Below are 19156 nucleotides of genomic sequence, written 5' to 3'. Positions count from 1 at the left end.
TTAGAGTAAGGATATACTCAACCGAAAGGTATATTCATACTTACTAGAAGTCCTTTTTTGACCCAAAAAAAAACCCGAAAGGTATAGATGAGTTTTTGAAGTTCCGCACCAATTCCTATCTTGAAGTGTTGAATGGGATTCCACTAGAAGAACATGGAGTTTGTCACTTTTTGAGCATCCTACAAGAAGGAACTTCTGTCCTGAGAGAGACCTAGCCACTGAGCTGTTGAGAGTTCACGCTCAACATCATGTGATCATATGTGCATAGCACTAACCCAATAGAGTGCTATAAAGGAAAGGGTTGGATGCCCTAACCTTAATCCTAAATGGGTTTGTATATATTCTACAATTTCAACTAAATCTAGTGTATAGTTAGTCATTTGTGGTGTGCTCTCTAGTTGTGCCCTCTCTCCTCATCTCCACTCTTCTCCTCTCCCCTCTTCATATTTCGTCATGGTATCATATCTTCCTTGCCTTCCGCTGAGGCATTGCGATTCGTGAGAGCATGAGAGAGATCGAGAGATTGAGTGTTCCATTCACTTCCGTGGAGTAAAAGAAAAATTCCGTCCATTTGGTGAGATATTTCCGTTCATCTCCTTGGAGAGTTTGTGAGACATTTCTGAGGTGATTTCCGTCTTTGAGAGAAAGAAAGATTGTGAGATTGTTGAGTGCTTTCTTCTCTTCCGGTGAGAGGAAACTCCATTCATTCATTTGAGATATAGTCATTGAGAGAGAGCTTTTAAGTGAGAGTCTACAAAGAGACATTTCTGTTTGATTGATAGAAGGTTTCCTTAAAGGAGTCGAGCTGCATCTACAAGGGACTGAGAGAGTACAAAGGTTTCCTCAAAGGAGTCTTGGCTGCATGAAATCATCAAACGAGCCAACCTCTGATTTCGTCCTAATGAGAGGAGCTGCCTGTGTACTAGCCTCACAGCCAAGAAGAGAACCTCCAGCCCGTTATCTACACCTTCAGCAGCTAGAAGACCCTTCTACAACACTGCATATGGCCACCTAGCTATTCAAAGATCCACCATAGTCCAAAAGGAACCCCTACAGCAGCGCCTCCGACCTTCCACAGCTGCTTGACCTCTTCACTAAGGCAAACAGCCCACAAAGCTCCAGCCGCCAGCTGCACAGACAACTTCTGCTACAACAACCTTATGCGACTCACAGACGACCTTCTACCTAGTATTAACACTCTACAACACCTTTGCAACAAGGGCTCTTCTCGACCGACCAGCTGCCTAGACGCATCTGAGCCTCTACAACATTCTGCTTCAAAGCTCCAACCACAAATGACGGACTGTCCAAGCAGCCTTCTCCAACAGCCGACTACGAGTAGAGACGCCGACTTGCAGCATCCATACGGCCAAGCACCTCCACCGACAGACCGGCCTCAACGCCCTAGCTGCTGTGTGCTCCATTGAACGTCACAACGTCCCACTCCAAGCGCTTCACAGCGACCAACTTACGCCATCCTTTGAAAGGACTCCAGCATCCATAGCTCTTGGAAGCAAACGGACGGCCAACGTGCCATCGACGTCCGACTCCAGCAAGCCTAGCATGTGCGCCATCAACATCCAACCTTACGGATGACCTCCAAACATACGACTCTCCATAGTCCATGAGCTCGAATGGATGAGTCTCTCCATGCCACACTTCAGCCCGACTCTGCACCTCCAACAACAGCAACTGGACAACAGCTCCTACGCCAATGAGCTCAAGCGCGCTGCTCCTCCATCCAAGCATCAAAAACTCCACGGGCTAGCTCTAACGAAAGGACGCTTCAAGCTTCCTCAAGCTCCTACACATGCAAGGTCCAACGGAATCTTTGGAAAAGAGACAGAATCTTTCTAGATTTCGATTGCTAATTAAGTGACACATGGCACAGCCATCCACCCTATCCTCTAGGGTCACCACACAACAAGGTTTGGTCCACAGATTGCCACATGGCAACCTTATCGCTTCGTGCCATGTCATCATTGCCACGTAGGCTTATCTGACACGTGGCAGTCAATTGCCACGTCAGCATCCTTGTGTCAGCACAGCCTACCACATCACTAGGTCCACATGGACTGCCACATCATCAATCAAATCATCAGTGCCACGTGGCACACAACCCCTTGCAAGGCCCAGTTATCCCTTTGCAAGCACACAGAGTCCACTGCATGTGACCACTCCTGCCACTACACACAGTGCTCCACATGCACCATGTGACCACTTCTGCCACCTCAACATAGGGCTCCACAGGCATAGTCACTACATGTGACCCCCTGACTACCACATCATCATTGAGCACATTTGCACTCCTTTTGCCCCTCCACCTAGATCAACTCGTATCTCTTGATCCAGGAAGAATTTGAGGATGCTCCAAAAAGAAAAATTGCTCAATTTTTTGTGCTCTATGCGCTTGTTATATCATGCGCATACTTCGACACAAGTATCACTCACTTTTGAGCTTCGCTATGAAAAATCCACTTTCTACACGCACATCAGCCTCTACATCAACACATCAAACCCATCACATAAAAAGAACCAAAGAAAAGAAATTATTTGTTGTTTTTTCATTGATCAACGGTTGGTATAGATCTAGGTCAGAGTAGACTAGATTGCCATAGAGAGGACTCTTTGAAATTTTCCAAGTTGCCAATCTAAGCCATGCCCGAAATTCCCGACTAGTACCTACTTGGAGTCAGTCCATACGCTCACATACGATTTCACATCATCACATTACCTGAAACCTGACGTGCATCAATTAAGTGAGCAGACTTCAAAGTGTTCAGAGGCATTGCCAATTGAGTAGTGGTCAGATAGCACATGATCTGATTTCACACACACACGCCATCATTGTAAAGCCTATTCGGCTATTTCACGGCATTATGCACATCATTTCAGCCTTGTAAAGCCTCTTGGTTATTCCCGGCATCATTTGCCACAAGCCTTGTAATTCAGATTGGATTATATATTGCAGTTTTATCTTCATTGACAGTTCAAATTTCACTTGCCACAGTCAGTGTTTTGCAGTTGATTCAGACAATGATTTTCACAACACTTTGAGTACATTTCTTGCACCATGTCTACGACTAGCAACCTTAATCTAGAGGCATCTGCTAAGCTAGACAACTCCAATTACGGCACATGGAAATATCGAATGGAGACCATTCTTGTACTTCAAGACAAATGGGAGTATATCGATGGATCTACACCTAGACCATTGGACGATCCAACCAGTAGTAGCTCTACTCCACCTGTTGTCACAGCACCAGCAGTGGGATCTATAGCGCGATCTAATAGTTTCCGCACCTATAGCAGAGCCTGCTATTGCCCAAGCATAGGCAAAATGGGATAAGAAAGATAAATATGCATATCATCTGATCAAGCAGAATGTGCAAGATGTCATGCTAGGATAGCTCAACACCGTCAAGACATCGAAAGAAGCATGGGATATGTTCGCAGGCTAGGTAAGAGAGCGGTGATCTAACAGAACGTGAAGAGGGGTTCGTGAGTTGTGAAGAAACTACGAACGGTCTATTGTTGGTGAATTGAAGTGAAGTTGCGTATGAAGGAGGTGCAGGCGCGGGATACGTGACGTGCAGGAGCGAGATACGTGACAAAAAAACAGTTAAGCTCCAGGCTTCTAAGCTGTTGCTGGAGCGGAGGGTTCCCGTAAGGCAGGTTGACGAAACAAGACAGATGAGGAGCGCAGGACGACTCTGCTACTCGTGACCTCCACACGACGGAATCACTTGACGAAATACAGATAGTGAGTGACGGACTAGCGGGGTAGACTGACGCACGGACAGCATGTTCATCTACGATCCACCTGTTTCATTAGCAAAACTTCATCGACGAAGATCTGGCTTATGGGAGGAGTCGTCAGCGCAGCAAACTCTGGTTGAGGAGCGCATCAATTGGTGGTACCCATTTGTTCACCAAACCAGAGCCAGTTGGTCCAGTTAGTGTAACCAGACAGTTGTCCATCCAATTACTGTGGGGAAAAAAAAAACAAACAAAGAGTTTTCTTTGGCCACCAGTTTCCACTTATCTGCTGTCAGTTGATTTCCTGTCAGAAACACAGAGTTTTGCAGAAACCAAGAGACTTGCAAAGGCTTTAGCAGAAGAAGGCTTCAGGACATTTGCGATACGTGAAGACTCCAGGGGTATTAAATCGGGTGGCAGCAGTAAGACCAGGGAGCACTTTACCCATTTTCCCCTTTGTTTTTGTCATTTCTGTTTTGTTAGAAACGGATTAGGATTTTGTGGTTGTAGCAGACTTGGGATGGACAATCTTTGATACTATGCCTGTGTGCTTCAGTCAGAGTTAATTTGCAGGAATTTACCTAGTATAGGGAAAAGCGGTATTTGGGTTATGCCTGTGTCAAATGCCTAGTCAGTGTGAATCTGGGATTGCAGGTATTCCCTAGTATAGGAAATTGTGTCAGAATTTTGTCAATTTGTAAAAATGTGTGTCTGTTTTAGCAGTGTTTATAAATAATTTAAAAAAAAAAAGCAAAACACTAATTGACCTGAATGGAAGCAGAAGAAGGAGCTTCCAGGAGGGACCCTGGTGAGTCAGGAGTCCGGCCGACCCAGCAGGTGTCGCACCCAGTAGCTCACACCTTATCTAGCAGGATTGCATTACTTGAGGATGCCTTGCAACAGTTATTAGAGCAACAGTTACACGCCAATGCAGGGCAGTCTGAACTTAGAAGAGTGATACACAGTATGTCTGCCAAACCTTCTCGAGATGAGAAAGGAAAGGCTCCAATGGAACCGGAGTCTAGTGTCCATACGGTCAAGCCTAGAAAGGCTAAAGTACCTAATATTGCCAATTATAGGCCGGAAAAGTATTCTGGTCGGATGAATGACCGTAGTTCTGATGTCATTGAGACCTAGTTACACAAATGGGATGAGGCGTTTGCCATTTGTGAAATCAAAAATGATATCAAGAAGATCCGCAAGGCCACCCACATGTTTAGTGAGGCAGTGGATCGGTGGTCGATTAAACAACAAAAAGATGGTATAGCATCCACTACCTGGGAAGGGTTTAAAAGAGAATTCAGGAAACACTCCTTACCTCTTGACAAAGCATCCCAAGCTTGGGATCAGTATAGAAACCTTCGTCAGAGAAATTTATCAGTGGCAGAATACACTGATAAGTTTCGAGAGAGCGTAATGAAGGTTGATGAATCCCTACCTCAATCAATCCAAGTGAAAGATTTCATATTTGGATTGAATGATCGGATTAAAATGAAAGTTCACGCTAAGTATGCGAACACGTTAGATGATGCAATAGCCATAGCCCTGAACTATGAAGATGCCAAGGGCAGCAGGCCAAGTGGGTTTGCACAGGTCGGAACCCAGTATGGGTACCAGAAGAAATCTGGGTTTAAGAAGAAGTGGATTAGTAAAGGGAGTGGTTCTCAGCCTAGTGGTAAAGCCAAGCCGATGAAACTAGCTGAAACTCCTAAATCCAGTACCACCATTGGAGTGAAGAGGAAAGTAACACCAATGGCAGCCCGGGCTCCTAAGTCTCCCTTAAACCCAAAACAAAGAGAAAAAGCGAGGAGAGAAGGCTTGTGTTTTGGTTGCCTTTAGCCTCATCAGTGGAAGGATTGTCCACGGAATAAGGATCGTCGGATGGCTGAGATGGTAGTCTTAGAATGCGACGTGGAGATGGAGGGAAGTCCCAAAGCAAAACAGATGCAGATTCAACTAGCAGGATCTTCTCAGAGGTCAGTACCTTGTTTGTTATGTGTGTCTGTTGCTAAGCTAGTAACGAGTACACCTGATAACATCCTATCTAAGCCCGCAGCAACGGGTATACAACCTTTAATGATACGGAGTTAATTAAGATGAAAGGGCAAGTGGCCAATCATGATGTCATTGTGTTGTTTGACTCGGCGTCAACGCATAATGTGATTAACTCCAAGCTCGTGAAGAGGCTGAAGTTAAAGACTAATCCATCTGATTATGCGTATACAGTCAGGATGGCAGATGGAAGTTCAACTGAAGTATGGGACCAAAGGGTTACCCAGTTGGAGCTTCGTATTCAAGACTATGCTGAGAAGCTTGATTTTGAAATGACTAAGCTTGCTCATGCAGATATAGCCCTGGGTATGGCATGGCATTCTAGGAAGAATCCAGCCATTGATTGAAAAAAGCACGTATATCAATTCAAGATGAATGATGTGCTTTATGTCTTACGATGTAAAAAAGATGTACCTCAGGGACCGTTGGTTTCCGTGATGGAAATCCAAAAAGCTCAAGAAGAGTTTTTATTCCTTTGTACAGCATCGGTAGAGCCGGTTGATGATTCTTTGGCTAGCACTGAAGTTGCGCAAAGTGGTGAGATGGCCAAGCTGGCTAATCTAATAGCAGAGGACTTCTCTGAATGTTTTAGGAATGAGTTACCTCCAGAGTGGAATGTTCAGCATAAGATTGAACTGATCCCGGGGGCAGAACCTGTAAATAGACCTCCCTATAGAATGAGTTTTACTGAAGAGACGGAGGTTCATAGACAACTGGAAGAATACCTCAAGTTGGGGCAAATTCAACCAAGTTTCTTACCTTTTGCTTCGCCAGTGATATTAAAGAAGAAAAAGGATGATACGTTTCGCCTCTGTATAGATTACAGAGCATTGAATAATATTACTGTTAAGCACAGGTATCCGATGGCTCGGATTGATTGTTTGCTAGATGCATTGCATGGAGCCGTGATTTTCAGCAAGATAGATCTTAAGTGTGGCTACCATCAAATCCAAATTAGAGCCGAGGATGTGCATAAAACCGCTTTCAGAAGCACGTTTGATCATTAAGTGTTTTTGGTAATGCCCTTTGGACTTAACAATGCTCCAGCTACATTCGTCATGCTTATGAACAATTTACTATGTCCGTATATCGGAAAGTTTGTAGTACATTTTATTGACGATATTCTAGTGTTCAGTAAAAACATTACTGAGCACCGTGAACACTTAAGAATAGTGTTCAGTACTTTGAGGAAAGCCAGTCTTTATGTAAATAAAAAGAAAACTATACTGTGTATGGTTAGGCTTGAATATTTAGGATTCATAATTACTCCAGAGGGGGTAGAAATGGATCCGAAGAAAGTGGCTGCGATGCTAACTTGGCCAATCCCTTAGAGTCTGACCGCGTTGCGGTTATTCTTGGGATTTGTCCAATTTTATAGAAGGCATATCAAAGAATATTCCGAAATAGTATCGCCATTGACTGATCTGACCTCAAAAAAAGTCCCTTTTATATGGGGACAGAATCAACAAGAAAGTTTTAACACCATAAAACAAGCTGTGGTCACAGGACCGGTGTTAAAAATAGTTGATCCCCAGAAACCGTTGTTCCTGGAAACCGACGCAAGTGGCATTGCGGTAGGAGCAGTTCTCCTTCAAGAGGGAAGGCTAGTAGCCTTTGAAAGCAAGAAGCTTTCTCCCTCTCAAAGGAATTGGCCAACTCATGAATTAGAGTTGTATGCTGTTATCCATGCTTTGAAAACATGGAGGCATTATTTGTATGGTTTAGAGTTTTATGTGGATGTGGATGATGATACTCTGAAACATTTTTGTAAACAGCCTGACTTGAGGGGCCGCCAAGCTAGGTGGGCGGAGCTCATGCAGGAGTTTAATTTGACGATTCGGTACCGAAGAGGGAAGGATAATAAGGTTGCTGATGCGTTGTCTCGCATTTTGCACAATATGAGTTTTACGGTATTAGAGAGTGCTCTAATGACCGAGATTAGAGAAACTCAAAAGGTGGACGAGTTTGTCTAGAGCTTATGGCCTAAATCTCATGTGTTTAGACCCGGGAAAGAAAAGGATGACCTGGCATCCAGAAAAGGCCAAACATCTGCAAGATATACCAGAAGGGATGGTATGCTGAAAAGAAATGGCAAGGTTGTAGTACCTAGTCAGAATGATCTTAGGCAGAGAGTCATTTGACAGTGCCATGATAGCCCATGTGCGGGACATCCAGGAGTCGAGAAGACATATGATCTCGTGAAGCAAGATTTCTTTTGGCCAAAGATAAAAAGCATATTCATGAATATGTGACACGGTGTTTTTCCTATCAGGTAAGCAAGGCCGAGCGGGTGAAGCCACCCAGACTTTTACAGCCCTTGGAGATACCACTAAGTAATTGGGAGAGCATTTCCATGGACTTTATTGTAGGGCTGCCTACGACACAAGGTGGATATGATTCTATCCTTGTGGTGGTTGATCGTCTAACCAAGATGGCTCACTTCATTCCGACTAGAGAGTCTATTAGTGCCCCGCAAGTGGCGGATTTGTTTATTAGACATATATTTCGTCTACATGGATTGCCTGGATCCATGGTGTCAGACAAAGATGTCAGATTTACCGGTCATTTTTGGATAGCGGTATTTGAGACACTAAGGACTGAGTTGGGAATGAGAAGTGGCGATCATCCTGAAACGGATGGTCAGACGGAGACAGTCAACCAGACTTTAGAGGATATGCTGAGGGCATATGTGTCATTGAGGCAACATACATGGGACAAGTGGTTGCCATTGTTAGAGTTTGCCTACAATGATAGAAAACATTCCTCTACAGGGTTCAGTCCGTTTGAGCTGAACTATGGTTATAGACCAGCAAATCCAACTATAGTTGGAATACCTCAGAAAGTGCCTAGTGCCGCAAACTTTGTGGTTCAGATGCGGGAGATGCTAGCGCTTGCGAGAGCTAATATCCGTCAGGCTATGGATAGAGCCAAGGCGTATGCGGATGAAAACCGGTCTATAAGAGAATTTAAGGAAAGAGAAAAAGTTTTTCTCAGAGTTCCTTCGCACTCGAAGTCGTTAACTTCAGGAGAGTGTGCTAAGTTATCACCTCGATATTGTGGGCCGTGGTTAATTCTAAAGAAAATAGGCAAGGTAGCCTATAAATTAGAATTACCACAGGGGTGTAAGGTGCACCCAGTGTTTCATGTTTCGCGCTTAAAGAAATTTTTACATACAAGTGACTCACTAATCGAAGGTGTGGTTTTGTTTCAGAAGATAGAGGATAATGCAAGGCGCAAACCAACAAGAACTAGCTCATTCGTTGAAGATGCTGTACAATACCCATATTGATTAGTAGCCTTTATTTTAAAGCACATGTTTTTGGGCTACTAGAAATACAATTGACCAATACATTTTGACATGCAGAAAAAAGCTCTTTATTTCACTTTTAATGTCCTAGATTTCATATGTGAATGTATTAAATTTTGGGTTTTTCAAGCGTAAGTTTCGTGATACATACCTATAAGCAAGATCGGATCCAAAAAATTGAAGTCCAATGAGTGAATAAAAGAAAAGCAAAACTATTGAAAGCAACATGACATCCTCAAGTGGCTCCATGCTTCTCTTGATAGCTTCAAAAATGGCCTAAAGAAGGGATATGTTTCAAAATACTTGAGCAAAATTGTATCGAAATTCCGATATAAAATGAGAAAGGATTCTCTTCATGTTGCTCATATATGCTTCTCTATAAAGTTAATTAGAAGATTTTATTCATAATTATATCCATGGTTTCTGCAACAGTTCTTCCCTTTGCATTTAAGAAGATAAAAAGCTATAATTAGACATCAAACTTATATTGATTTTCTTCTTTCTTTGTTCAGTGAAAGAAGAAAACTTGTGAAATGTTAAAAAAATGGAGGAAGGCATGCTCACAACTTTCAGCCCAGTGCCCATGGCAACCTATTGAATGTAACAATTTCTACAATTTGATAACAATGCTGAGGATGGTTTTGCCTGATCTAGCTTGTATCAAAATAAGGTGCTGCCAACACATATGTCTTGAAATAATGCTTGCAATATGTTAGTATTTCAGGGAGTTATCATTAAGGCATTATGTTTCATTCAAATCTATTGGGTGCACTTTCCCATGCAGTGAATAAAGTTACTGGGCACTGCATGTAATAGATGAGAAAAGGATTTCATAACTCCAGATACAAATGAAGATCCTAATCTGCCCAGACTATGTGTGCAGAGTCCAAAATTTCACGTGCTTGCTCGGGGTTCAGTGAGCAAGTGAGGATCAAGATTCAAGGAGAAATGGGCACACAAAATATGTCATGGCGCTTTGTTGCCGATGGTAGAGGGAAGCTAATTCTGCCAAAACAAGAAGCTATATATTGCTGAATAAACCAAGCATGAGCCTCGCAAATAGTCCTTGTGGGACAACCAAGCAATGCACCCCCAAAGATGCAAACAAGGAAGTAGTGAAAATAGCATAGGACATTGGCGACATTGTATATACTTGTAAGCACAATATTACTCTTGCTTGGAAAATTTTAGAACAAATCTAATAGAGTAATACAATTGAATCTATGTATATAAGGTAGATATAAATAAACATATCTCTTATTTCTAGTGTCAAAATTATTTACGTTATCTTATATGTAGAAGTGTCAGTAAGTTAATGCTTTTATGGGTTTTTTCTTTTTTGCTTCAAGGAAGTTGTATGTTATAGCATATAACAAAGTCTTGAGCACAAAAACGGGAAAACTAAAAAACCTACTCTTGCTGCTTGCCATCTGATTTGATATTTTACATGACTATATGCATGTTTGACCATTGTAGTAATGGTTCCACAAAGTTCATAGTTCCAAGTGATTTACCCACCCCTATCAGGTACAATTACGATTAGCCCAGCCAAATCCTCACATACATAATCTTCATTTGACAAATATGCACCCCTTTGGGGAGCCCTCGTTCCTCACCCATCCTCCTTTCTTCCCCTTTCCTCTTTTCCCTTGCAAGTCCCCTTCTTCCTGTCCTCTTCCCTTCTATTTTTTTAGATTCTCCCCTTCCCCTTCCCTTTTGACCTTTGTCGCACCCCATCCGCTTTCTTTTTTCTTGTATTCTTTTGGCTATTAAGTGTTGGAGTTTTCTATTTGACTAGGAAAGGTGTTGTAGAGGGTGACCAATTGGTTTGGTCAGAAGAGCTCAAATGGCAGCATCTTCTATCCCCATCTCTTTTCCTCCAAGGACTAACAGGAGGTACGAGTAGGTACTCAAGATCTACAGGACAAGGCTTCCATCGTGACAAGTTTGGGATTCGATCCATAATAGTTTAGCACTTGAGGTTGCCCATATCCAGGAGATCACCATCTATGGGGGAGGGGGTTTTCCTTCTCCAACTTACATCATCAGAGGCCACATAGGCAGTGATTGAATAGAGTCTAGAGTATTTGGGCCCAACCTTGATCCCATGGTATGATGGTTTCATTGTGGTTGAAATGAACTCGACTCATCCTTTTCCTAGATTTTTTATTCCACTTTGTGTAGGAACAAGAATGGAGAAGAGTTGTGAACACAAGAGAACAAGAAGTGAACACAAGTGAACTCCAGCTGAAATGTTCAAACAAATGAAGTACAAGTACTTGGTATATATAGTCCAGATACTAGAGCATACAAAAACTCTAAAATAGACTGAGTCCTAGTCCATCCTACACCAACATATCATTGCATATATCTCTTCAAATTCCCCCTCAATGATATGGCTGAAATGCTCTGGAATTATCTCAGGGGCACCTGCAGTACCTAAATACCATGGTTGCACAAATTCATCCACATGTGGATATAGCAATCTATGGGAGTACAAAAGAAAACAATGTCATTTTACAACCCCCCTTGACATTGTTTGAATGTCTCGTATCCCCGAGCCATGGCGATGTCGTGTGAAGAGAGGTGCTGACAGGCTTTTACTGAAGATATCCGCCACATTGTTCTCAGTGGAATAATATGTGAGATCAATGAAGCCATCTGTGATACAATCCCACACATAATGATAATGATTTTCTATGTGTTTCATGCGAGCATGAAATACAAGATTGTTTCTAATAGCAATGCAACTCTGACTGTCACAGAAGATCGGAGTTGAGTCACCATCTTGAGCATGATGCAAGTCATGAAGAAGTTTTCTTAACCACATACATTCCATGGTGGCTGAATTTGCAGCTTTGTATTCTGCTTCACTGGAGGAGAGAGACACGCTCTTGTACTCAAAGTCTCCGGGACTCCCACCAAGAGTCACACCTGGGTCACATCATGGTCACCTCAGCAACATGCCAAGTTGTTAGACCTTGGTCATACCTAGTTGCATCGTGTTCACATATGTTCACATCTTGGTCACTCTGGAACTGACTTGGACATGACTTGACATGGACATGCCATGGACATGACTTGGACATGACTTGACATGGACATGACTTGACCTGACTTGGACATGACTTGACCTGGACATATGACTTGGGTATGACGGAAGCAATACATGACTAAAGAGTGCCAAACCTCAACCTCGACCCACCATGGTCAAAGTTGATCAGAGGGAAGTACTGGCGCAATGGTACATGGGATACACATGTTGGTGCACATGGGAAGTAGTCCAGCAGAGTGCATAGGCACACATGCGGTACTCGTTGATGCACAGGGGAAGCAGTCCAACAGTTAAGAGATATAGGTGGTGCACCAACCCTCGCAACCAACTAGTGTCAGGAGCGCATGGAATAGACAGGAGAACACATGAAGCACGGGATTCACTGACCCAGAACAAGCTGGAGTGTTGTCGAAGCCATCAAGGGCAGAGCGGCCCATAAACGGTGGAATGGCTAAGGATGGCTAAGGATGCAAGAAGACATCCAATAAGAAGAAGGAGGAGGGGCGAGAGGCGTGAGTGAAGGAGTGAGAGGCTAGAGTCAAGAGCTCGCCTTGTGTGTATCTTCTCCGGGTGTATCAGTCATCTTGCTTTCTCATGAGTTATGCTACTGCCCATCTTTGCTCGCTACTCTAAAATCTCTTTCCGTTGTGTTCTCCTCCCCTCCTCTCCCTTCACCTGGTACAACGGACCTATGTCATGTGGTTGAAGTTCTTTGCCGTTCATGTCGAGGGTTGGCTTTTTTGATGTTATTCGCTTTGGTCGTCTTCTTGCTCACATCACTTCAGCACTTGTACTGCTTGCACATAGTTAACACCATCTACTGCTTGCACATAGTTGACACCATCGACTAGCACTCGCCTACGTACCATCAGTGACACTTATGGCATGTCTTACTCGCTTCTCGCACCAGTGGCCCTAGGTCTCCGGTAATACTTACTGAAGTGTTAGGAACCCCTCCCCCTCAGACAGTTTATGGCGATCACGGTGGGACACTGCTGGTGTTGAGTAGCACAAGTGAAGTGGTGATCTAGGGTCCTAGAGAGAGGTCTTATGCCGAGTAGTTTTGAAACATTTGAAGGAGCTAGTGAGAGAACTAGGAGGTACTTGAGGAGAGTGGAGAAAAGACTTCCGGCAGACCAAACTAGGTACAAGAAGCATTACGTGCGAGCTAAGTTTGCGAAGTCCTCATTTCGAGCACATAGTGAGCCCATTGGAGCAGTAGCCAGAGCAAGTAACTTCATCGACACTCTCATTGACTTGGATCAACAGGAACACTGGTGCTCAGATCTGGACTCCGGAGAAGAAGAAGTGCAAAGCGGAGAACAGGTGAAAGAAGTACTAAGGACGAGGGCTCCTCAGGGACTCATCAAGGTCAAGGCAGCCCCTCTCCTCCTCCTGCAACGATGTCTTCATCAACCACCTCTTCTACCGGAGTGGTGACTCCATCTGCTCCCGCCTCAACCTCTTGTGGACAAGCTGCTACCTCATCTGTTATGCATAGCTCTGGGCTCCTAGCTAATCCTTCTTCTACATCTATCCCATTGGGGGGTACTTTTGCTCCGGCCATGCCTTTACCTGCCATGATGGTTTCATCTCCCTTTCCATCCACACCGGTGTTGCCTTTTCCACCACCTCCTTCCTTCCCTTCTGTCTACTCATCCATGACTTCAACTTGCATCTTCTCCAACCTCTCCGGTGGGGATGGCCATTCTTAGTCCTCCAGACAGAGCTAGACTTCTCGAGCTACTCAACAAGGTCCACGTGAAGACTCAAAAGTTCAAAGGCCACCTCCATGAGGATGCGGAAGCTCATGTGAGGAAGTTCCTCACAGCATGTAGAGCTAAAGGTGTGGAGAATGAGCATGCGTTCCTTCACATCTTTCCCTCGTCATTGGAGGATGCCACGGATGTATGGTACAGTCAATTTCCTCCGGACCACTTCCAGACGTGGACAAACCTAAGGGAGGAATTCTTACGCACTTTCAAGTTGGAAAAATTCGAACACATGATTGTCCAAGAGTTATCCACTGACACCATGAAGCCTGGAGAAAGCATCTCTGAGATGTACACAAGGATGAGGTCTTGGCGGCAAAGATGTCGGTGCCACCCTATGACACTGTCATAAAGGGGTGGTTTTCGAAGGCTTTACCCTCCACCATTGCTATAAGGCTGGTTGACAAACTCCCTGAGCATGCCTCACTACAAGAATTTCTGAGGGAAGCGGTGAAGATGGAACGGTCCCAGTTAGGTTTTGCCTCAACACCCGCCCAGACCACCCAACTTCCGAGAGAAGAGGGCTCACAGGCATGGCAGCAACTCAAGAAGGAATTAGAAGAAATCAAAGAAGGTCTGAAAGATAGAACAAAAAAGGATGGACCGTCACCCTTTGAAGCTCAGATAAGAAGTGGTCTTTGGTGCACCGACTGCAAGGGTTCTGGCCATGGCTACTAGGAATGTCCATCGAAGCGTAAGGTACCCACCCCGACCTCCTTTTGCACATTTTGTGAAATTCATGGACATGATGCCTCTGAGTGTAGGTATCTTAAGGGGGTGAGGAAGCTTCTACCGGAGTATCCAATTGGAGAACCACTCTGGTGGCTACAATCAACAAAGCTACACTGACCACTTCAGGGCCAGTACCCCTAGCTTCAGCCCCTGTGAAGGCACCTGAACCACCCACCCATCCTATCACTCCACCTCCACTACTTCCTAATCCTCCTTTGCTCCAAGCTCCTACTCCTAGTGAATTTAGGGCTCCATACTTCTATCCTCCGCCCTACTATGCACAGTATCAACCACCTATGTCAGGGGGTGGATATGGACCCCCTTATATCCGCGGTCGACGGGGTGGGTTCCGAGGTGGACGTGGAGGCAGAGGTACCAACTTTCGCAGGCCCATCATGTGCTATAGATGTGGCGAGTACGGCCATTACCAAGATGATTGTACACAACCATTCGGGGGACCCTCTTGTACACAGTGCAACACAAATGACCACTACACCAAAGATTGTCCCAATGGCAGAAGGGAATCAACATCGCAAGTCAACATGGTTGATGTAGTAGTGGCGGGGGAGGGTGACAAACCTGTAGAATCCCGTAGGATAGAATAGATGCATCTTGCAAGAGGTGTGAGAGCCCAATGAAAGAAAGATGGTAGTTCTCTATTATGATTGTGAGAGAGAGGTCTCTCTCTTATAGAAAGGGGGAGAAGGTAATACCTTCCCTACATAAGTGGCAATCAGCCCCTACATCAGTGGGAATCAATCCTACATCAGTGGGATTGCCTTTGTCTTACATCATCAGTTAGGTCACACACTAGACACATCATAGCACTTGATGTGCCTTTACAACACACACAAACACACATGTGACTCCCCTAGATGCACACATGCACCATAGAGCAAGCCCTTGATCATACTTATCCCAACATACCCTCCCTCAAGGGTTTGCCTCTTGAAGTGTCAAGGATACATCTAGTCTCATAGTTTCTCATGCCATCTCATGGTGGTCAAGGATAAATCTACGGCTAGGATCTCGGTTCACAGAAATGGGATAGACAAAACACATATGACATGGTCTACATCATATGGTGACCAGAGGTGATTTACATAACATATTCTTTTTGGAGTACTACTCCAGGCAGAGAACCTCAAAATTTGACCAAGTGATGATAAACAAAAAAGTGCTTAAAAAGCATAGTCTTCATAGGAGGCCTCATCTTGTGGAGGCACATCAACTGAAAGTAGATTGGCAGTTTCTGACTTTGTAGTTGCTTCCTTTTTGGCTTTACAATACTTTTCATGGTGATTGTTTTTGCCACAATGTTTGCAAGGATTGATCTTGAAGCAATCTTTTGAGAGGTGATTAGTCTTCCCACAATGTTTACAAGGTGAAAACTTTCCCTTTTGAGTTTTTATGGCATAGGCTATGTCATTGCCTCTCCGGAGTTCCATGTGCCTTTCTTCTTCTTGAAGAGCAGTAATAAGACCTTCAAGAGTAGGATTAGGAAGATTTTTCAAAGTGGTAACAACATGATCATAATCTTTAGGCATACTTTTAGGCAACACTGCTATTGCATCATCTATAGTGATTGGAGAGTTGATAGAAGCAAGTTGAGTCATGAGACTCCGCATATAATTGACATGGGCAGCCAAAGGAGTGCCACTAGCCATCTTCAATTCAAAGAAAGCAATCTTAAGTGACAATTTTGAGATGTGAGAGCTAGCACAAAAAATAATGTCAAGCTTCTGCCAAGCTTTAGAAGGAGACTCTACATCAGAAATGTGATGAATATAGTCATCTCATAAGCCAAGAGCAATGATGCCATAGGCTTTCTCCTCTCTAGCAGGATCTCTTGCCGGGCATGTCGGAGCTGAGGATTCTCTAGCATTAGAGGCTGTTGAAGAAGAATTTGAAGCAGGTTTGACAAGCCCCCAGAGGTTTTCCCTCATCAATGCAAACTTAACCTTCGTCTGCCATGTGTGAAAGCCTTTACCATTGAACTTACCCATATTCATGAAGGTAGCCATGAGAGGGTCTAACCCAGCATGGACAGTGTCTACTCTCTTACAAGGCTAGAAAGAGTTAAAAATTTTCAAGGTACAAGCATTTAGTGTAGCAAAGACTTGTAACCAAATTCCATACTACAAATCATAATGGAAATGATGCTTTCACTTGCATGCTTCATAGAGGTGGCTAAATGAAAGTATTGCAAGCAAATCCAGGTATAGCAACTTAAAGGAAAGCTGTAGCCACAGTTGTACTGATGCTATTCAACATTTTCAAACATCAGAAATGCTAAAGTAGCATCTAATGTAGCATCAAACTCACAACATTGTCAAAACTGTCCAAAACAGAGACCAGAACTTGGAGGGTGTAATTCTCACAGCTCATAGCTCTATTCAAGGGGATTTTTATGCAGGAAGAAGGGCCTTATACCAGAGAAGGGCTACCAGCAAGGAGGGGCGAGATGTTGCGCCAGGTCACCCTGTAGATACTTGAGAAAACTGACTGGTTTATCAGCGTTTTCTCCTCCCTCTCTTGTCCAAACGAGCTCAGATTTCAATAGCAGCTTGCCCTCAGTGTCGTCCAGCACGGGCTCAGAGGAATTTGTAGATAGGAAAGTATAGAGGCGGCATTGCACGAAAGTTTGTCAAGGAGTGTGAGTGTTGGCGTTGCACGTACAGTCGAAATTTCTATGAATGCTTGCAGCTAGAAGTTCGCCCATACGTGAGGAGTTTGCAGCTCAAAGGGTTTGGGCAATGGTCGCTTGAATGCAGAGAACAAAGCTCTCAAAGATTTGGGGAAGGAGGAAAATGGAGGAGATGAAGAAATTTTGAGAAACTACTAGTTTTATGCTAGAGATAGCATCTAACCCTCACATGTGAACAAAGTCCCAAGCTCACAGTGGAGATCAATGGGGTGGAGCTGAAAGATGTTTTCTTGGATGGTGGGGCAGCAGTGAACATCATGCCGAGAGGTACTCTTCAACAGCTGGGTTTGAAATTGACAACTGACGTACATTTTCAAGTACGCATGGCGGATCAACGCAAGGTGAAGCCTATGGGGGCTGTCAAAGGTGTTCACATGAAGATTGGGGGAGTTACATTCCTGTCCAATTTTATTGTACTTATATGACGGAGGGTGAGCAGACTTATCCTCTACTTCTCGGTAGACCATGGTTACGCTCAGCAAAGGCCATTCAAGATTGGTCAAGTGATGAAGTTCGACTGCCTTTGGGATCCACACCCTTAGAAATAGACATGGTTACTGGAAGGGCTCGTCACCGACCTGTGGAACTTGGGGAAGAGGATTTTGAAGAAGAAGAAGGGGTGGAAGAGGAGCGATGGGCACTTGGGGATTGGCCCCTACAGAAAGAAGAGTTGGCCTATGTGGAGGACTCACCCTTCCAAGGTGAAACCTATGTAACAGTAGCACGAGATGATGGTGAGAGCTTGACGTACTTGTTGGAACATGCTGGACCAGATAAGGAAGAAGTTGTCATCTTGGATTGGATGGGGGCCCTAGGATCCTTAGCCATCAACATGGTGGAGTTGTGTCCAGAAGAAGATCCTCAAGCCCATCTTGGTACTTCACGTAATGCGCAAGAGGAGGGCCAGGAAACCTCTCCGGTTTGGCTGATCTCATGTATGAACAGATGCCTTTTGGTCTTCTTAATAATCCCCACATGTATCAGCTAATGATGACCACAAGTACCAGACCAAGTGGTGGGGAGGCCACCAGGGTGACTCAAAGACAAGACCATGAAGCAGCAATGGAAGCAATGGAGGCACACGACATGGATGCCTCACACCAAGAAAATGACCATGGGGTCACAACAGAGGAGGAAGAGGATGCTATGCAAGAAGATGATGAGCTGGCGGAGCATAATGATGGTACTGAAGAGGACACTCATGAATCTATGGAAGAAGAAGATGACTACATAGATGATGGGCTGGCTGAGCACAATGATGGTATTGGAGAAGACACTCATGGATCTGCAGAAGAAAAGGATGACCACCTACTTACTGATGTCACTTAAAGGCAGGCGGTGCCGGAAATTACTCTTGGAAGGGTTATTGAATCCATTGTGCAACCTGACCAACCTAGGAGGGGTCAAGAGACTGGACAACTTGAAGGAGCCGTCCACATTCACACTGGAGTCTGGAACTTCAGACCTTCAAGGCAAGCCCACAGCATACAGGGAGAAGAAGATGTCGCGGACCTTGTTCTACTCGACTTATACATGTCAGAAGCTGACCCCCCAACGACACAGAAGGTTCCCGAAACTACATACGAGGTGGTTGGACTACCATACAGAGGAATGCTCAAGCAAGCACAAAAAGGAAAAAAGAGAATGGGCCCAAGTGCTGCCTCTACATCTCAACCACTTCCAGAAGACATCCAACCGTCCTATCCGAGCTCTTGGATGGAAGAAGTAGTGAGGGATTTTTCTTTGGATGATTCTCCTGCGCACCCAGCAGT

General features: G+C 44.3%; 1 protein-coding gene across 1 annotated transcript in view; it reads right to left on the bottom strand.

Moving 5' to 3' along the window:
- The window catches only part of LOC147901234 (uncharacterized), a 242280-nt gene that overhangs the window by 125202 nt on the left and 97922 nt on the right, over positions 1-19156 (bottom strand). The window contains exon 7 of the mRNA XM_087376453.1: positions 9270-9394. Coding sequence (XP_087232579.1) covers positions 9270-9394 — 125 coding nt within the window. The remainder of the gene's footprint in view (positions 1-9269; positions 9395-19156) is intronic.

This window comes from Dipteris shenzhenensis, chromosome 6 (genome assembly GCF_047967505.1).
Source record: "Dipteris shenzhenensis isolate YYH24624 ecotype China chromosome 6, Dip_SZ_1.0, whole genome shotgun sequence".
NCBI lineage: Eukaryota > Viridiplantae > Streptophyta > Polypodiopsida > Gleicheniales > Dipteridaceae > Dipteris > Dipteris shenzhenensis.
The sequence above is the reverse complement of the archived record's forward strand: the minus strand, read 5'-3'. Positions and strand labels throughout refer to the sequence as shown.